At 38.3% G+C, this 17,608-nt stretch overlaps 1 protein-coding gene across 2 annotated transcripts in view; it reads right to left on the bottom strand.

Moving 5' to 3' along the window:
* Prkcq (protein kinase C theta) overlaps positions 1 to 17,608 on the bottom strand; it is a 119,168-nt gene that overhangs the window by 59,245 nt on the left and 42,315 nt on the right. Inside the window, exons 1-7 of one of the 2 annotated variants that reach the window (XM_026391828.2) lie at positions 15,608 to 15,774; positions 15,285 to 15,411; positions 11,709 to 11,908; positions 8,173 to 8,233; positions 2,996 to 3,158; positions 1,880 to 1,911; positions 1,697 to 1,782 (exon numbers count right to left, since the gene is read on the bottom strand). In XM_026391828.2, the coding sequence (XP_026247613.2) occupies positions 1,697 to 1,782; positions 1,880 to 1,911; positions 2,996 to 3,158; positions 8,173 to 8,233; positions 11,709 to 11,908; positions 15,285 to 15,402 (660 nt within the window). In that variant the 5' untranslated portion in view covers positions 15,403 to 15,411; positions 15,608 to 15,774. Of the gene's footprint in view, positions 1 to 1,696; positions 1,783 to 1,879; positions 1,912 to 2,995; positions 3,159 to 8,172; positions 8,234 to 11,708; positions 11,909 to 15,284; positions 15,412 to 15,607; positions 15,775 to 17,608 lie in introns of those variants that run through there. The other variant, XM_026391827.2, reaches the window with a different exon arrangement.

Genomic DNA, 17,608 nt, shown 5'->3' with positions numbered 1-17,608 from the left:
TCTCTGATCCACATGACCAGATGTGGATCACCACATGACCCTTATTTTTGTCAACATCTTAACTACATAGAACACAGCTGCCCCCTTTTCTTTTGGGCTCTGTAATTTCACACATTCGGAAGGTAAGAGAAGTTCTCTCTGAACCTGGGTGTTTCTCTCTCTCTCTCTCTCTCTATTTATCTATCTAAATTCCTTTTCAGAGCCTTCTTCTCTTTATTCCCTCTCTAGGTGATCTCTTAGGCAGCTTAATAATAGTAATAGTCACTCACAAACTTAGGGAGTTGGACTCATGTGAATCTCAAGCTAATAAAAAAAAGTCCATCTGATATTTCCACCTGGATATCTATTGGAACCTCAGATGCACTGTGTCCAAAATGGAAATATTCATTTCTCTTTTCAGATTGCTCCTTTGGTTCTTATCCACACGGCCGTGGTTCTGTTGCTCCACCTCAGGCAGAAGCCAGATCTTGGGCATCATGCTTGTATCCTTCACCCACTCTTTGGGCAAATCCAGTATTTCTATTATCTCCATATTACCTAATACTCTTCTCACTTTCCTCTATCTTTGTGGTCACCATACTGGTGCAACCTCCCACCTCTACACAGTGTGATTCATCCAATCTCCTTCGGTCTGACCTTCATATCCCAACACATATCTCCCCTGTGCATCACAACATAGACTCCTAGGACACATCACATGACAGTCCATCACTTGTCAAGGGTCCAAAGAAGCCCCACATGCTAGATCCTGCCAAGTCCCCCAACTTTGTTTTCCATTCTCTCTGGGCCTTGCAGCTCTAGCCATACTGACTGATTTCATTTCAGTTTCTAGAATATGCTAGACTCTTCCTTTGCAGAATAAACCAGTCTGTCTGGAACCTTCCTCCTGCTGTTCACACACTGGGCTCCTATCAGCTCTCAGTTTAGATATTCCCTCTCTGGGGTAGTTTACTGACCACTCAGTCCAAGCGGACCACCTAGTTGCTCTCCATCCATGTATCTTGTTTGCTATCTCCATGGCACTTAACATAAATGAAAACTAGGATAGCTCATTTATTATTTGTTTCTCCAATTTTGCAGGAAGTCCCTAAGGGTAGCACCATGGCTATGCTGTACGTCATACATAGCGTAATATCTTCCACATATGAGATACTCAATAAGCACTGAATGAGGAAGAAAAGAGTAGATGAAGGAAGTCAACATATTTCATAAAAATAGGCTGTTTGACTTTCTAACTCAGGTTTCCTTCTCCATGATATAAATATCTAACTTGTCTTCAGACCATACCTCAAAGTTTATTCTGAAAGAAATATTTATTTCTCATCCTAACTGTCCTTCTCTTACTATCTCTTGCTAACCATATGTCTATATTTTATAATCATTTGTCTTTATTGAATTATTAACTGTCACTTCTAGTTCTAGATGCCACAGGGTTGGTTTTGTATAATTAAAACTATGCTTTGGGGCACATATTATTAATTTTTTTTCTGGAAATTAAAATTCTTATTATGTTTTTCCTGTTCTTACCTAGTTTTGGTAACTTGGTAAAAACCTCATTGTTGAAGAGGAAAATGTTTTAGAGAAATTGATGTTTATTTCTAGGCTTAAGGATTCAAGTTTAGGAATTATCAAAAAGAATTAGCAGGCTGTAAAATTTAATGTCAGGATAAAATCATGACGCGTCAGACATACATACCATGGTTTCTCGGCTATTGATGGCTGATCCTGTGCACTTAGCTATGACTTTATCAATACACTTCTTGTGAATTGCTGCATTACATTCTGAAAATAAATAATCATAGCATAAGATTTTCAAATGTCAAAGAGCAATTCAATAAAATGAACATCGAACAGTACAACAGAAATCCTTCTTACTTACGTCGACACTGGTAGCCCTGTTTGTTCAGACCCCTGTAATAAAGCACACGACTGACTTATTTGGATGTTCTCATCAATATCAGCATCAGAAACATTTCAGAGGCCAATGAGAGTACATGGTTTCCCAAGGTCATACAGCATTTCTCTGATCTGTAGCCCTGGTGAACCATTTGCCAAGAGTGATTTTTTATTTTAAGCTGCTTGGTTAAAAGTTTGATAATTCAATGAAAAAGGGACTGGTAATTTCCTTCATTTTTGTATCTTACAAGCAAATGAGGAGATTACCATGCTTGATCAAAATGCATCACAGGATCCAAGTAGCCAATTTCTATGTCTTATACTTAAAATCATTATCTCACCTTACTTATTGCTTCACTCATCTGTTGTTTTTGTTTGTATGTAGATGAACAAAGACAGCTGTAACGCATTTTATTTCCTCTTTCTGAGTGAGAATATAGGCAACTAACAAAACTTGACATTAAGGCTGGTTCCTGAGTAGCACTCATTATCAGAAAGGAAGGAAGCTCAAGTGATTAGAGGAAAACAGGCTAATGAAAATCCGCCCCAATCTGTTTGACCTTTGGGTGCCCTGGTTAAGCAGGACTTGTGCATTCACAGATTCTGCAGTAGCCCGAAGGGAAGAGCATCCTTTAATAGGCACAGATGCTGAGAACACAAATAGGAGTCAAGTCTCCACTCTACCGTAGCCTTTCCCATGTGGTTACTGGGGCTTAAACTGCTCTCTGAGGCTGTTAAGACAGCCAAGAGCCACATAAGCAGTCAAGGCATTCGTTGCCATGGGAAAGAGCTGCCTGTTGCAGATAGCACCCGTGGCGCTGGGCTGTTGAAGTAGCAGAGGTTTGTCAAGCTGGAAAACTGCTCACAACAAAGATACCACCCTCTTCTGTTCCTTCTGTCTTTCCCCCAGAAGCCTCCCATTCAGTCAGAAACTAGGGACTTTTGCCTGAGTGTCCCTTGCTTGGCAGGATTCCCAGCGGCTCTCATTCAGGACTTGCTCCCACTCATGCCCCTACAGTAAAGCAGACACAACAAGCCTGGTGGATTCAGAGGATGCAACAGAATGTAAAGCTTGGAATTAAATGTGGGGTTACTCTACCAGACAAATTCGTGGCAGACAGAGCAAAACGTGGGTTGTGGGAAAAAGGTGGCAATGAATTCGTGGCACTTGACATGGTGGACTTTGGCCTGTTTGATGGCTCCTCGGCGGTGATGCAGAGCAAAGAAGCCTTCGGCCTCAAATTCACTCATGTCTTTTGTGTCTGTAGAGAGAGAAGAGGGGACAAAGTGAAATTTTTGCTCTATGCAGGGCATAGGTAGGTGGGGAGGGCGGGAACTGGGTGAGGAACAGAAGTGGACAAACATGGACACCTGTACTAATAAAACCCCAGGTACTTATTAAGGCAGGTTAAATACTAGGCTTTCTTCCTGCTTTCTATACTATAGAAACATCACCCCGTGAGTTACTGGAGAATCACAGTGAAGTGGGAATGCTGGCTCTGTCCTTCACTGCTCTTTGACTGTGTTGAGCTATCCTCTTTCATTTTTTTAAAACAAGAAACTGGAACTTTCAAGTCTGTCTATAATTCTGAAGAACTATGGGGTTACTGACAGAACTTGGGAGCAGCATTTCTGAAGGGCCAGGATTCTTCACACCTATTTATAGACAAGGTGTTTTGCTTTGGATATTAATTGTCCCCTAAAAAGCTCATGTGTTTGTGAGGGAATGTTCAGAGGTGAAATAATTAGATTATAAACGCTGGAACCTAATCAGTGGATTAATCCATTTGATAGAATAATAATTTGATTGGACTAGGCAGGCAGGGAGAGGCTGGAGGAGGTATGTCACTGAGGTATGCCTCAGGTATGCCTGAGGTGTGTCTTTGGCTCCTCATTCTCTCTTTCTCTCTCTCCCTCCTGTCCTCACTTACTGGCTGCCATTAGTTGAACAGCTTTCCTTTACCACACACTTCCGCCATGATGTTTTGCCTTCCTTTGGGCCCAAAGCTAGGGAGCTGTTCAGCCATGGACTGAGCCCCTGAAATTGTGAGCCCAAATACACTTTTCTTTCCCTAAGTTGTTCTTGCCAGATATTCTGGTCACAGAGATTGACAAATATCCAACAAATACCAAGGTTACAATAGACCAAAGGGAGCTGTTCAGCCTTTTGTGTGAGGACAAAATAACTTTTGGAGGGTGTTTATGTTCTAGTTCCTAATGGCCACTCTGATCTGATAAGCTAGTTATGTCTACAGTGGTCAATGTGGCAAAGGCCAGAAAATTAATTAATGTCATTTTAAAAAATGTTTTGGTAATCCTGTGTATTAGCTAGTTATCTACAGCAAATCATCAAATTCTTGTATATTCAGTTCATCCTGAGCTCATGGATATTGGTGAAGTTGCTTTGTGTAGTCACTGTCTACAGTGTCCCTTGCCAGGTGACACCTTCCCAAAGGCTGAAGTGCTCTAAGATGGTAGAATTCTGAGAATACCCAGTATGTCCCTGCTGAAAGCTCAGGAGACCAAAGAACACCAAATGGTAGTGGTGGTTAAAGAGCACAGGGAACACTCCAGCAGGTGAGGGAGAATGACAGGGTGAGCAGTAAAGAAAGAGCAAAAACACACCATCACTAAAATAAGCATCACAAAATGAATGATTATAATGCCTAGAATCATAATTTTATAATAGCTTGAGGATTTGGGATAACTTACTTTATTTATTCTATTTGTATATATACACAAATTGAAAATTAGTGAGAATAAGGGGTTCATTATATTTCAAAAGTATACAGAGTTAACAATATGGAAACTAAAGTACTTCCATTCTTGCTCAGCAGTGACAGAGATCTGACAATACACTTGAATGTCCCTGCCAAAGTCCCATTCTAACAGTGTTTGGGCCAGAAAACTCTTGGTAGACAAAGGAGAGCTGTGTAGGTGGAGGCCTTTCCCCAGGAATCCAGCCAAGTTTCAAAACACATTTTAGGACTCACATCTTCCCTACAATGGTTTACAGGTCTGTTTTATGGCAACCCTCATTTCCTAGACCCAGAGAATTCCAGATTATCCTCTAAACAGCTCTGCAGATGGGTCATAATATTTTGCCTAATACTTTAAGGCTAGTTAATGTGGGTTATTTTATTTGAAACTAGGATGAGAATAAGTTAGGCTTGGTGAATGAGAGATTAAACTAAGGGTCACTGAGTTAAAGTAGAGAAAAAGTGATTCTAGTTTAGAAATTTAAAAAAAGAGAGATTTTTTAAAAGCAAGACTGGAATGGTCTGTGTGGAGAGCCTGAAGCATTATCTTAAATATCTAAGTTCTTTACCCCTAACTTGTTTGCCTTTTCCTCCTGTACCCCAGTCTTCACCAGTCCTATCATTATTTTCCCAGTCTAGCTACTTTAAGAAATATCTTCAACATTTTCTCTTCATTCACCTTTCATTTTAAAATAATTATCAAGCAATACAATTCTGCGCCTACAATAGGTGTTCCCTTTCATGAAATCTTGCTGCTATCTTTTATTCTTTTCAACTCTTTTATTTTCTATCTATAGCCAAACCCCTAGACTGGATGCTTACCACTTTTCCAGAGCATGAAGAAAATTTTATAGGCCCCAAATGTTTAAAAAAGAGAAAGTATACTCTTCCTATTGAGCATGGCTCAATCTATGCACTACTCTCTCAAGCCCACCAAACTCAGGGCTAAGACTTCCTGCTGATTTTGGAAGGGCCAACTGGTCTACCAAGGCTGGCTTCTTCCAACCTCCCTATCCATGTCATGTTTTGCTCAAATCTTCACTTTTTTTTTCCCTCATAGAAGGATTTCTTCCTTCTCTGAAAAATCTCAATTCTGCTTCTTCCTAATTCTTCAGAACTTTCTGGAATAAAGGCAACCCATACTGATCTCTTGGTTAATCTGTACTTAAATAAATTTGGAATATAATTAATATAATGGTTTAATCTGCACCACTTTTCTAATCTGGGTTTACATTCCCTGAGTGTAAGGTCTGAATTCTTTAGAAAACTCTTTCTTTATACTTATTTTATCTTATTTTGGTACTAGGGATTGAACCTAGGGCTTGCTCATGCTAAGCAAACCCACCCCACTGAGCTACATCCCAATCCAGAAAACTATTTCTTAGATATAAAAACAAGCATTCTTAAAAGAGAATGACATCGTATATGTTTTATCTTGTTATCAACAAGGGATTATCTAATTAGTAATTCTATAATATTGGTTGTTAAAAATTAGACTTTTCTGGTAAACAAAAAATTTGGAGATAGTGTCTCAATTTTAGCCTAGATACCAAAAAAAAAAAATTAAATATCATCAAATCTTATTCTTAAAAACATGTTTCTGGGTTTGTGTGATTATTATTCATAAAATATTGTTGGTTTTGCCCCACCTGAATTTGCTTTTTTCATTCTAATAGAACACTGAAGTTCTGTAATAACAGGAGGAATGTTCATGCAATTGCATCTCCAAGCAGGAATCTGTAAATTATTTACCAAAATTACTTTCAGTCCAATGGAGGACTTTTTTCCACTTTACACTGGACTCTGTTTTGAACTAAGGGGAAGTGTAGACTTTCTTTTATTCAAGGAATTAAATGTTATTGGTATTTATTTCTGTACTTTCACTTATTATGCAAAGAGTCATTCAGGTACACCACGCTCACTCTATCTCATTTAGCCAACTCAAAAACAGTGTCATTACATTCACTCTATATCTTCAGAGTCTGAGGGGCTGGGGTGGGTGGTGGGGAGAAAAGTTTTTCCTCCTCAGTAGTTTTTAAATTTATTTTTTAAAGAAACCTTATTGTAGAGAATTTCATATTATGCACAACAATTTCTATAGGTGGTTTTCAATTCTCCAGCTTCAACAGTGATCAGTTCAGGGCCACTCTCTTTCAACAGATCCCTGTCCATCTCCCTACCTGTGCAATGGCTTATTTTGAAGTAAATCTATAGCTTTTCAGCATATAACTATAAAAGAGTAAGATTTAAAAAAACCATAATAACCATAATATCATATCACACCTAAAAAATAATAATCATGCCTCGATATCATCAAATACCCAGTGGGTATCCAAATTTACCCCGATTATGTCTTGTAGTATTATTCTTTCCAATATATTCTGTTGAGTCTGGGCATATAAAGAACTATATGTATTAGGCAGAGGCACTATAATTCTTTGAACTAAAACTTATTTTTTATTGGTACAGGATGAGAATTTCTAATTCAAAAATATAAAATCCAAAATATTTCAAAACCTGAAACTTTTTGATCATTGATAAGACGGACCATGTGGAAAATTCCACTCTATGAAACTGTATCATGCACAATATTATTAAAAAGATTATATAAAATAACCTTCAGGCTATGTGTGTAAATTGTATATGAGGCATAAAATAATTTCCTGTTTAGACTTGTATTTCCATCCTTGAGATATCTCATTTCAGATATGGAAATATCTCAAAATCCATAATAATCCCAAACTTGAAACACTTCTGGTCTCAATCATTTTGGATAAGGAATACTCAATCTGTAGTTAAACTGATTTTGTATATTTCATTAATTAATCTTATCATCAATAAGTTCTCAGTTCATTCCAAGGTTTGGGATTTCATGAAGAATAGCATTTGATTCATTTAAGTAGCACAGACAGGCTGTTACTGGTACCTAGCAGACTGTGCTTGTATATTTAACCTCTGTGATCAAAGACTGTGTGTGACATGAAACCGAAACTCTTTTGCAATGCATTATTTTCCCTTTTTACCCTTCCTTGTTCCTAAAAGAATGTGAGGTGACTAACTTTAAGCATTAGCATTTTACCACTAGTTTTATGGAAAATATTATTGGTTTCTTATGTTGTATTCTACTGTGATACCTTTTTGTAGAACACTATCATATACAAACATTATATCCACCCATAGCAACACATAAAGACCGCCATTTATACTTACATTAAATCTCTAAACTTAAATAAAGACAGATTATAAAAGCACTAGACATATGAATTCATATAATATAAAAATGCTGTAAATGTTTTATATTCAAATAATAGTTATTTTTGTATTTATTCTATGTTTATCTGGTCTGGATAGTTGTTTTCAGTTCATGCCTGAGCACCACTGGAAATTTTAATAAAATTCCTTATGTTTCCTTTTCCTCCTCATTCTTTTCTATGATCATTGCAAAAGTAAAATAAGTTATACTTGAAGAAGGCCATGCCCTCCTCACCCCCACACAGGAAGAAGAAATGTCACTTGCCACTCATTTCCAGAAAGTATCTTGCATTCATTAGCATTCGTCCTTGAGGTTTCAGCTCTAACTGGTTGAGAGAAGGAGAGAAACATCAGTCAGAATGTGAAGCCAGCCCTGAGCTCAATGACATCATAACTGGCTAGCTGGGTGATGGCAGGAGATTCCCAGTGTAGAAACAAACATGGTTTTTCTCACATTACTCCTTCTCGTTATCATCAGAAGAGGGGACAGCTCTTGCCTTTATCCTAACACCTCCCCTTGGAGATGCATTACTTACTAGATATCATTGCTCATTAGAGATAGAAATTTACATAAAGAAGAAACAAAATTCTAAAACAGATTCTATTTGGTTTTCTTGCCTTGTGATGTTGTTCATTGAAAGAACTGCAAGAGGGCACATGTGGGTCTTAATCATGACAAAAGCACCTCAGATTCCAGTTCTAGCTCTCTTGGAGGGAAATAGGTCTTTTGGGGGAAAGTTAAATCCTGTAGACCCTCTTCCCTTTACCTGGGATGCACATCTAGGTTAACCAGTGTATTCAGTGGCAGCAGCTTTCCTCTTTGACAGAGTAGAAACTGCTTCTTTGGATACTGCACTAAAGGAAACTTTAATCAGATTATTATGGGAAGGGATTATTATATATAATATTATTATAGGAAATACATATCTCTCTCTCTCTCTCTCTCTATATATATATATATATATATATATATATATACATAGATATGTATTTCTTTCAGTACAGAATCAAGTATTACATAGTGGATATATGCATTATACTGGATATGTACATATATGATGTATGTATATATTAAACTGGATTATATATAGTATATGTATAATATATGTATATAATAATATAATAATCATTTCCCATACCAATCTAGTTAAAATATTTATATATTATATGTAGATATAATGTATATACATAAGTACATACCAATCTAATTAATGTATGCAATATATGCAACATGTACACATACAATGTATATGCACCATTTTATAAAGGATCTTATGTAATGTGGGCACATACAGGAGGAAAAAAGGGATAAATCTGACAACATAAGTACTATTAAAAACATATTAAATCATCATACTATGCCATTAGTAGACTAAAAAGAATAAGAAAGAAGATGCATCAGAGGTTGTTATTGATCACCACGTCCATGGGTTAACTAGTATAAGTGAGAAATAGCAAGAAACATCCTGTTGAATCTAGGGTCAAATCTGAATCTTTGCTAAATTTAATTTCTGGGCCGCATGACCCTGTATAAGTTACTATGCCTTAAAGATCTCTGGAAAATGGACATAATAACAATATCTGCATCACAGCATTACTACTATTAGAGTTTTATGATAAAACAAAGCTTGCACTACTCAGCTAACTATAAATTTGCATGCAAGCTTAAAGAGATTAATGGAGAGAGAGCTATTTTGGGCATCAAGTGGAGACACCATTGCTCTATGGTTTGTGGAATAAGAAGTGAAATGGAGAAGAGCAAGGAATGAGAAGCCCACCCAAAGGAAGTGGTGAAAGTCAGAATGAGGTGACCACAGCATCATCAACATTCAGGAGGTAGTGGTGATGGAGGAAATCCAGTCAGGCAACTACTGGAAAAACAATACATTTAGAAAGCCATATTTTATCACGTCTTGGGGAGGGAATGGGAAGTGACCATGCACAGGTTCCAGCCTTAGGAAAGCAGAAGGCAACTGTCATTATGCTTTTAAAAACACAACAGCATCTAGGGAGATGAAGGCTAAATTTGAAAAAAAAATTGTTTTTCAGTAGAGAAATTTTAGGAAAGAAGCTCATAAGAGAAATAAGGGAAAATGTAAATTCAAAACAATCTGTTGGCCCTTAAAGATAAAAGCAGACTAAGAAATAATGGGGAGTGGGGTGGGGCACAAAGTTTAAAAAAGGAAAATGTTTGCAAGTTGGTTAAATGAGGCCCTTAATGACACCATATGCTTGTGTCCAATAGTCCTTGACTATAAGGAAAGTAAAATATCTGATAAGAGGAAAATCAGCAAAAAAAACCTAGCCACAAAATCAAATGTAACTTGGAGAGAAACAGAAAGGCAAACCTCATATAAGTGCAGCCTAATTAATAAAAGGGGGAAGGAAACCCTTCTTTATCCTTCCATTCATTGAGAAAGATTCTGGAATAGAATGTTATTTTAAGAATTTGAAAGTTGGCGATTCTTACCTTGAAAGATAATTAGGTACAAAGTAGAAAATAAATGAGAAGGGGGCTAAGGGAGGGTTTGGTAGCTTCTCTCTTCTTTCTCCTGGTCATGTCAAAGTTCCTGTGTTTCAGATCAAAATGGTGACCCACATCTCACCTGGTTTGTGTAAACTCCTTAACACTAGGACAAACATCTGTAACACTGTCCAGTTCTACATTTAACCTTTTCTTGCTTGCCTAAGCAGGTACCCCAGGATGCTTTTTGTTCCATGATCCCTTTCTCCAAGCTGAATGCAGAAACATTCAATAGATGCTGCTGAACTACATTACCTAAATATATCTAAGCTTGGGGATCTTTAAAGAAAATCTTGGCATATACTAGATTACTTTAGGGGCAAAAACACAGATTTATATGCTTTTCTTAAAAGTATGTTTTTGTTTGTTTGTTCAAGATAAAAAAATACAGAACCGATACAAAAATGTAGTGTAGGCTTGTATCATTCCCATTTGAAACCTGTGACCTAAAAACCTTTTGGGTGTGTTTCTAAAATCTGAGTAATAGCAAGAAGCAGAAAAGCAAGATTCTCTTCTTTGGCATAAATAAAAAAAATATATTTGAACATTTTTTGGGTTTTGAATCACCCAAAAGCAGTTTTTAATGATTTATTTTATGTGCTCCAGAAATTTTCATTAGGAATTTTTATGCATTAGGTTTGTTTGTTTATTTATTCATTAGTTCTAATCAGATATACATGACAGTAGAAAGCTCTTTGATTCATTGTACACAATGAAGAATTTTTCACTTCACTGCTTGTGCATGTTTTTTTTTTTACTTTTTCTTTGAACAATTCTAAAAATTTGCTAGCCAGTTATAACCTAGGTTTTCCAAAACTTGGTATGTTGATATGAATTGTGTATGATCCACTTCTTTGTACAAAGTAAGTTAAGTGACTTCATGATGACTGAAAAAAAATTTACAAGGATCTGCAAAACATGGATAGAGGAGACCAAATACTTTGTTCTATATGCTCAAATTCAGATATCTTGACAAGCAACAGTTAGATTTCCCAATTAAGGGGACTTTGTGATATTCCCATGCTTGCCTTAACAGTTACAAATCCATAAGAGTTTTTCATAGCCTAAGAGACCGTCTTCATCTTATGCAAAGATTGGAATACATCAATATGTTCTATAGTCTGTCATGAATTATCACCAATGAGTAAGTGGTAGGGAATCTGTTTACCTAAGACCAGTGTAATCCTACCTTTAGGATGACGGAGAAATTTTGAGTTAGTCATCAGCTAACATGATGGGTGTACACTTTAAATGAAGCTCATGGCTCTGACATTTACCCATATTTCCGTCTTCCCATTGTTCTTCCTGCATCTCTCGGCCAGCGAGTACAACTCTACGGTAGTTTCAGATATAAGGTCCACATTTTTGCCTTTTACAATGATCTGCATTACTCGTCCCTTGTTGATATGTGCATCAAAAGTGCTGTCCCAGGGAGGGTACATGGTTGGCTTTTTCTGGATGTACATCTGCCCATTTTCTAGGGGAGGAAAAAAAAAGATATGTTCTCATTGTTCCTTTGAACAGCTTAGGAGAATAATTCAAGTCCACAGTGACATCCTTCCCTCTGCTCCCTGGGATACGTGATTCTGTTGTGAAGACAAAAACATCATATAATCAGAACAATCTATGGCAGAATGAGAAAAGTTCCATAGTCTAGTTGCAAGATAATACCAACACATTAGCCTTCAAAGTCCAATGTAGTTCATTCCTTAGACTGGAAATGTTCGTTTCAGCAGTTTGTTGCCTCACTTTGTGAGTGAAAATCTGAGAAAATAAATATTCAAAAAGTTGTATCCCTTTTGAGACCCTCCTTTGTTAACCCATGAAGACTTCATCATGTGATTGATTATTTTCTTCGACTTCTCATAAAAAATAGTCAATACAAATTTGCTATATCCATCTGAGAGACAGAGTGCCATAATTTAAGTTTCTAATGAGCATTCCTTGGAAAGAATATTTAAAATCTTCCATTTGATATAAATGCACTGAGACAATAGCCCTGGAAACATAATGAGGCATTATTTCCTTCTCTAATTCTATTTATTTATTTATACATACCAGAGATTGAACCCAGGGGTACTTAACCACTGAACCACATCCCTAGTCCTTTTTATTTTTTATTTAGAGACAGGGTCTTGCTAAGTTGTTTAGGGCCTTGATAAGTTGCTGAGGCCAGTTTTGAACTTGAGATCCTCCTGCCTCAGCCTCCTGAGCCACTGGGATTATAGGCATGTGCCACTGTGCCTGGAAGCACCTTCTCTAATTCTTGAATGAAGGTGCGTTTTTCATTCACTATGTACCCTAAGTAAAACCTGACAGGCACCCCAGTGAGGTGGTGGGCTTGGTCCATGGAGCCTGCAAAGAAGACTGTGGATGTGTGAGTGAGGAAGGTAGATGGGAGGATGTCCTCATCATGGTAAGGAACAGGAACCACGGCCCAGACGATTCCTTTCCAGGAAACTTCCTCTGAAGCCATTTTGACATAGCTTTCATCCACAGTAGATCTTCTCTAATATTTACTTCTTCATCATTTTCAAAACAGAAAACTGAAGCCGAATTAGAGTGTTAGTTTCTTGTGATAATAAATACATTAAGTGGCATATTTAGCAATTCAGAGATATTGATAAAGTGAAAAAACATTTCTACAGGGACACAAAGCAGATTTAACTCCTGATGGCCTCTTCTCTACCATGCACAAGGCTAAACAGAACAGACACTTAGCATTTGTTAAATTAATATTTATTTCTGAGAGTATTCTAGGAGTTGAATAAGCTGAAACTTCAAATTTTAGGTAAACTTGACTAGTAGAGATAGAAACTATGACACTGCTAAAGAAGGAATAGGAAGGAAAGATATTTATGGCTTAGTTAAAATAATTAACTGTAGGTTGGGCTGTTTAGAAATGAACAGAGATATTAATGATCATAGTAGCAACTGACTTCCACAGATTTACACCTTCCCCATCAAAGAATTCTTTCAATTATAATCATTATCCATGCAAAAAGAAGGGCAAAAGTCTCCAAGGCAAGCCATTTTTTAAAAATGTGTTCATTTACTGGGTTTGTGATGTCCTACAAAGAAGACCAGAACCAGGATTGTGCTTGTGCAAAGCGAGTGTTACCATTTTCAAAGTTTCATTGAGTGGTGGACTGTTTGTCCCTATTCCATTGACTCATCACAAAAACCCAGGCTCATGCCCCAAAGATTGGAATGTGTTTAAATTCTATGGGAGAAATACTTTAATAACATTCAGAGTAATTTCTCTTCAAAACACAACCAAAACCCAAACCAAAAATCTCCAAAACTTCTCCAAACTCCACAGGCTAATCTTTTGGGGGGGGAAAAAAAAGACAACACTATGTTCTTTTTCTGACAAGGTCTTTTGATCCACATGGTTGATTAGACCAAGTTCAAAGGCAAAGCCAAAAGAAGGAGGGGGAAAGAATTCAGCTCCCAGGAGGCAAATGTCAGTGAGACCTGAGGTTATAAAGAGAACTGGATCTAGGAGACCCATTAAGTCAAAAGCGCCTTTGAAAAACTCAGACATTTTACACTTCAAAGATGTCTGTGACATTTGAAAGGTTTTAGGTTGGGAGCAAGTGGCATTCTCGCTTTTAACTAAACAGGAGAGAACTCTGGGCAGCAGGGAGAGCGAGATGATTCAGACCATCTCTGCAGCTTTGATGTACTCGGAGTGGCTGGAGGGACCAAGTGAGCCAGAGAGGGGAAAGCCTTTGGTGGGGGAGGGGAGCCAGCATGGTCATATGGAGCCCCAGAATTCTGAACTGTGGTGTCCAGCTGCAGGTGCCCAAAGTCTGAATCAGGTTGACTTTGCACCTGCAGATGCCACCCAAATAGGCCTTTTTAGGATGTTGTTACATAAAATAACACACCTTTCTCTGTCCCCTTCCCTATGTCTCCCCTTGTTGCTGCTTAATTTTCTTCAGAGCACCTATCATTATTCACCATGTTATATTTTTGTTTCTTGTCTTTCTTCTATCGTGACTGCAAACCTGCGTGCTTTCTCTTCAAAGTCTAGATTCAGGGAGACAGGAGAAGGTAGAGGGCCTGGGATGGTCTTGGGATATATAAACTTCCTCCTGTCTTTCCTTTGTAAAGACCATAAGAATCCTAAAATGCAGAGGCAGGGATTGATACACAATAAATACAGGGATCAATTCACAATACACAACACTGGGGACCCTACACAACAGGATAGTTTGAGCAAAGGTCTAATCACAAAGAAGGAATCTTGGGTGGCTGACACACTTTGCCCCCTCACCAGGAACTGATTGTAAATATTCACCTTTGACAAAACATGACTCTTCTTCAATTCACAGAAGGTACTAATTAAGCACAAAATACCATAATGTGGATTCTAAGCACTAATGATTCCCCTAACCTTCCTCTAAGCTTAGGCAAAAAAGCAGCAAGCAGTCTTTAGAGTTGATTGTGAGATCAATGAAGAGTAGGTAGTTTTAATCTATCTGAAGTCATTTTAAGGCATTATCATCAAAGCTTATCAATATAGGTTTTACATATCTATTCCATCTCTCACTAGATTCTTACTGGATTCTTTCCCAAGAGTCTCCTCAACCCAGCTTACTCCTTAACTATGTTTATGTGGAAAAAAAATAGTACGGAGAAATAGAGCCACCAGTGGGTCACGGGTTCTGGCTCAGAATCCATCTCTAAGCATGTGTCCTTGTGAAAGCACTTGGCTTCTCTGGGCAATAACATCCTGAGCTGCACAATTCAGTTGACTGAAGGTGCTGGACAGCCTTGCTTCATACCTGGTTCCTCACCAGAGTCATCTCCTCGGGCATCTCCACCCCTGACCCTGTCCCTCTTACCTGATTCAACGTACTCCTTGACCAGCACCGCGCAGTAAGGGTTCACAGCCTCGCCCTGGCAAGACTGGCAGGACCCACAGTCGAAGTTGGACAAACCGATTCGAAGAAATGGTGACATGGTTGCTCCCTGGGAAGTGACAAAAAAAACCAAACAAACAGACAAACAAAAAATGCTGTTCAGGGGCTGTATGATGTATTTATTTTTGGTGTCCCCTCTCCACTTAAACAGTTTATCACGGACAGCCAGAGCCTCAAATGGGTCCACTATCCATCTGAGCAAAGGCTTTTATTTCCCCTTCTGCAAAGTATGCTGCTGGACTCACCCCAAACCACAGCCTGCCTCGCCATAGGAAGAGGCTTTCTGGACATCTGCTTCCAACCCCTCTACTGAGAACAACGGAGAGTGAATGCCAGTCAATCTAGCGAGTCATGCTTAGTGGCTGTGGACTGAAGTCAAGGCTCTCCCATATTTTATTTCTTCTGTTATTCAAGTCAGTGCCCAAGAAACAACACAGTAATCAGAAAATGAGTTTATAAAGAGGGAGTCTATTTTAGTCACACTAAATATGACACCGCAAAATTCTTACAGGGTCTATTTCTGTGTGTAATGGAATTGGCTCAAGGCAGTTAGCAGCTGATCTTTATTTACTCTAGATGTTTTCAAAAAGGTCTGCTTTCTTCACTTACACACACACACACACACACACACACACAAAACATATACACACAGAGGAAATAAGCCTTTGAACATTACAAACTACTTAAACCCTGAGCCATTGACCACTGTGAAATAGTTGTCTTGTTGTCTAAGGATAAACAAAGTGCTTCATAAAATACACAAAAACAAAACAAAACCAAAAACCCCTCATAGAGATTCTGGTGAAAACCATCGTTACCATGCTGGCTACAGATTCCAGGAATCTCACCTGCCTCTTCATCTGCTGTTCCGGCCACAGGCTTCAACTCATCACTTTTCTTTTTACCCTGCTTTTCCACAAGGTCCCATTAGCCTGAAACTATCACCTGCTATTCAGTGAAAAAGTAGGTCCCTCCCTTCCTCTCTCTTCTTGAACCATCCCAGCCTCATGAATTTTCCCAAGTGAGTAAAAGTGAGCATGGCGTGCTGGCTACCTCTTCTGCCTTTGTATGGAGGAAAAGACTATATGGAGTAATCAGAACCTAGAAGTGAGAGTCAGTGACAGAACTGGAAGCTGAGCCTCTGATAGCTCATCTAGCAAGACCATGAACCATCTCCAGAGCTCTGGATAATTTTTGAGTTCATAGACAAATTTAGGGGCTCTTGAGTGGCACTGTTAATTTCAGGGATATTAATGCAGCCTTAATTTCCTGCAGAGTTTTCTTAGAATCTTGGAGGATTGCCAAAGGAGGTGTTTGTGTAAACATCATTGTTGGATGTTCTTAATCTCAGAAATATTTTCTGTTAGACCATGCTGTTGAATTGCAGCTAGACATCTTCTGGCCTTGTCTTTAGGGGGCCTTCTGCCCTCTGGAACTAGGTTTTCAGCTGAAAGTTCAATGAGATGACTTCTTTGAGATTCTCTTTTTCCCTGGGCCACATGAGTCTTCCAGATCAATCTCTGTTTCTTCACTAATCAGAAAAAAATCCCTGAGAACTCTCCTCAGTTATGGGAGTATAAACTATGCATGGACTTCTAAAGATTTCTTAGTACAGGTAAAGGTTAGTAATTAATTCTGATTTGAGTCTGCAGGGACTGTTGATTCACCCTGAGTTGCAACCAGTCTGACCTCTGGTGACCCATTACTCAGCTATTTCCAGGTTGGATTCCTGGCAATAGCAGCTCAACACTCTCTGTCTCAGGAATAGACGGAGACCTCTCAGGTTTCCAGGGTTTTTATTACAGTATGGAATGGAGTTGTAATGAGACTTCTCCCAAAGGTCTTGCTTAGATAGCAATGATTTCTTATTTACCCAGCAATGCTGGGTAATCTACCTGAACTATATTCTAACCATGAGCATTTTGACAATTTACCAAATGCATGCTTCTATTTGATAGCCAAGTGGAGTCTCTTTCTAAAAGTCTGTTCACAGTGACAGTCTGACATGAGTTTTGACGTCTAGTAGATAGATTGACATTTGTGTAGACATATATGCCAAGAGCCAGGAAGATGTGTCATAAACATACAAGTTTGAAATTAGCATGAAAGAATTTTGTGGGCTGCTTCTCTGGATTCAGAACTGATGGTAGGGACAGGGGGGATTTCCCTGGGTGTTAAAGTAGAAAGGAGACTTCCTCGTATACATAAATATCAGTGCTGAAATAGCCTGCTTCAGGAATTAGGCT

Source organism: Urocitellus parryii, chromosome 9 (assembly GCF_045843805.1).
Source record: "Urocitellus parryii isolate mUroPar1 chromosome 9, mUroPar1.hap1, whole genome shotgun sequence".
Classification (NCBI taxonomy): domain Eukaryota; kingdom Metazoa; phylum Chordata; class Mammalia; order Rodentia; family Sciuridae; genus Urocitellus; species Urocitellus parryii.
Note: the sequence above shows the minus strand (reverse complement) of the source record. Positions and strands in the feature narration are given on the sequence as shown.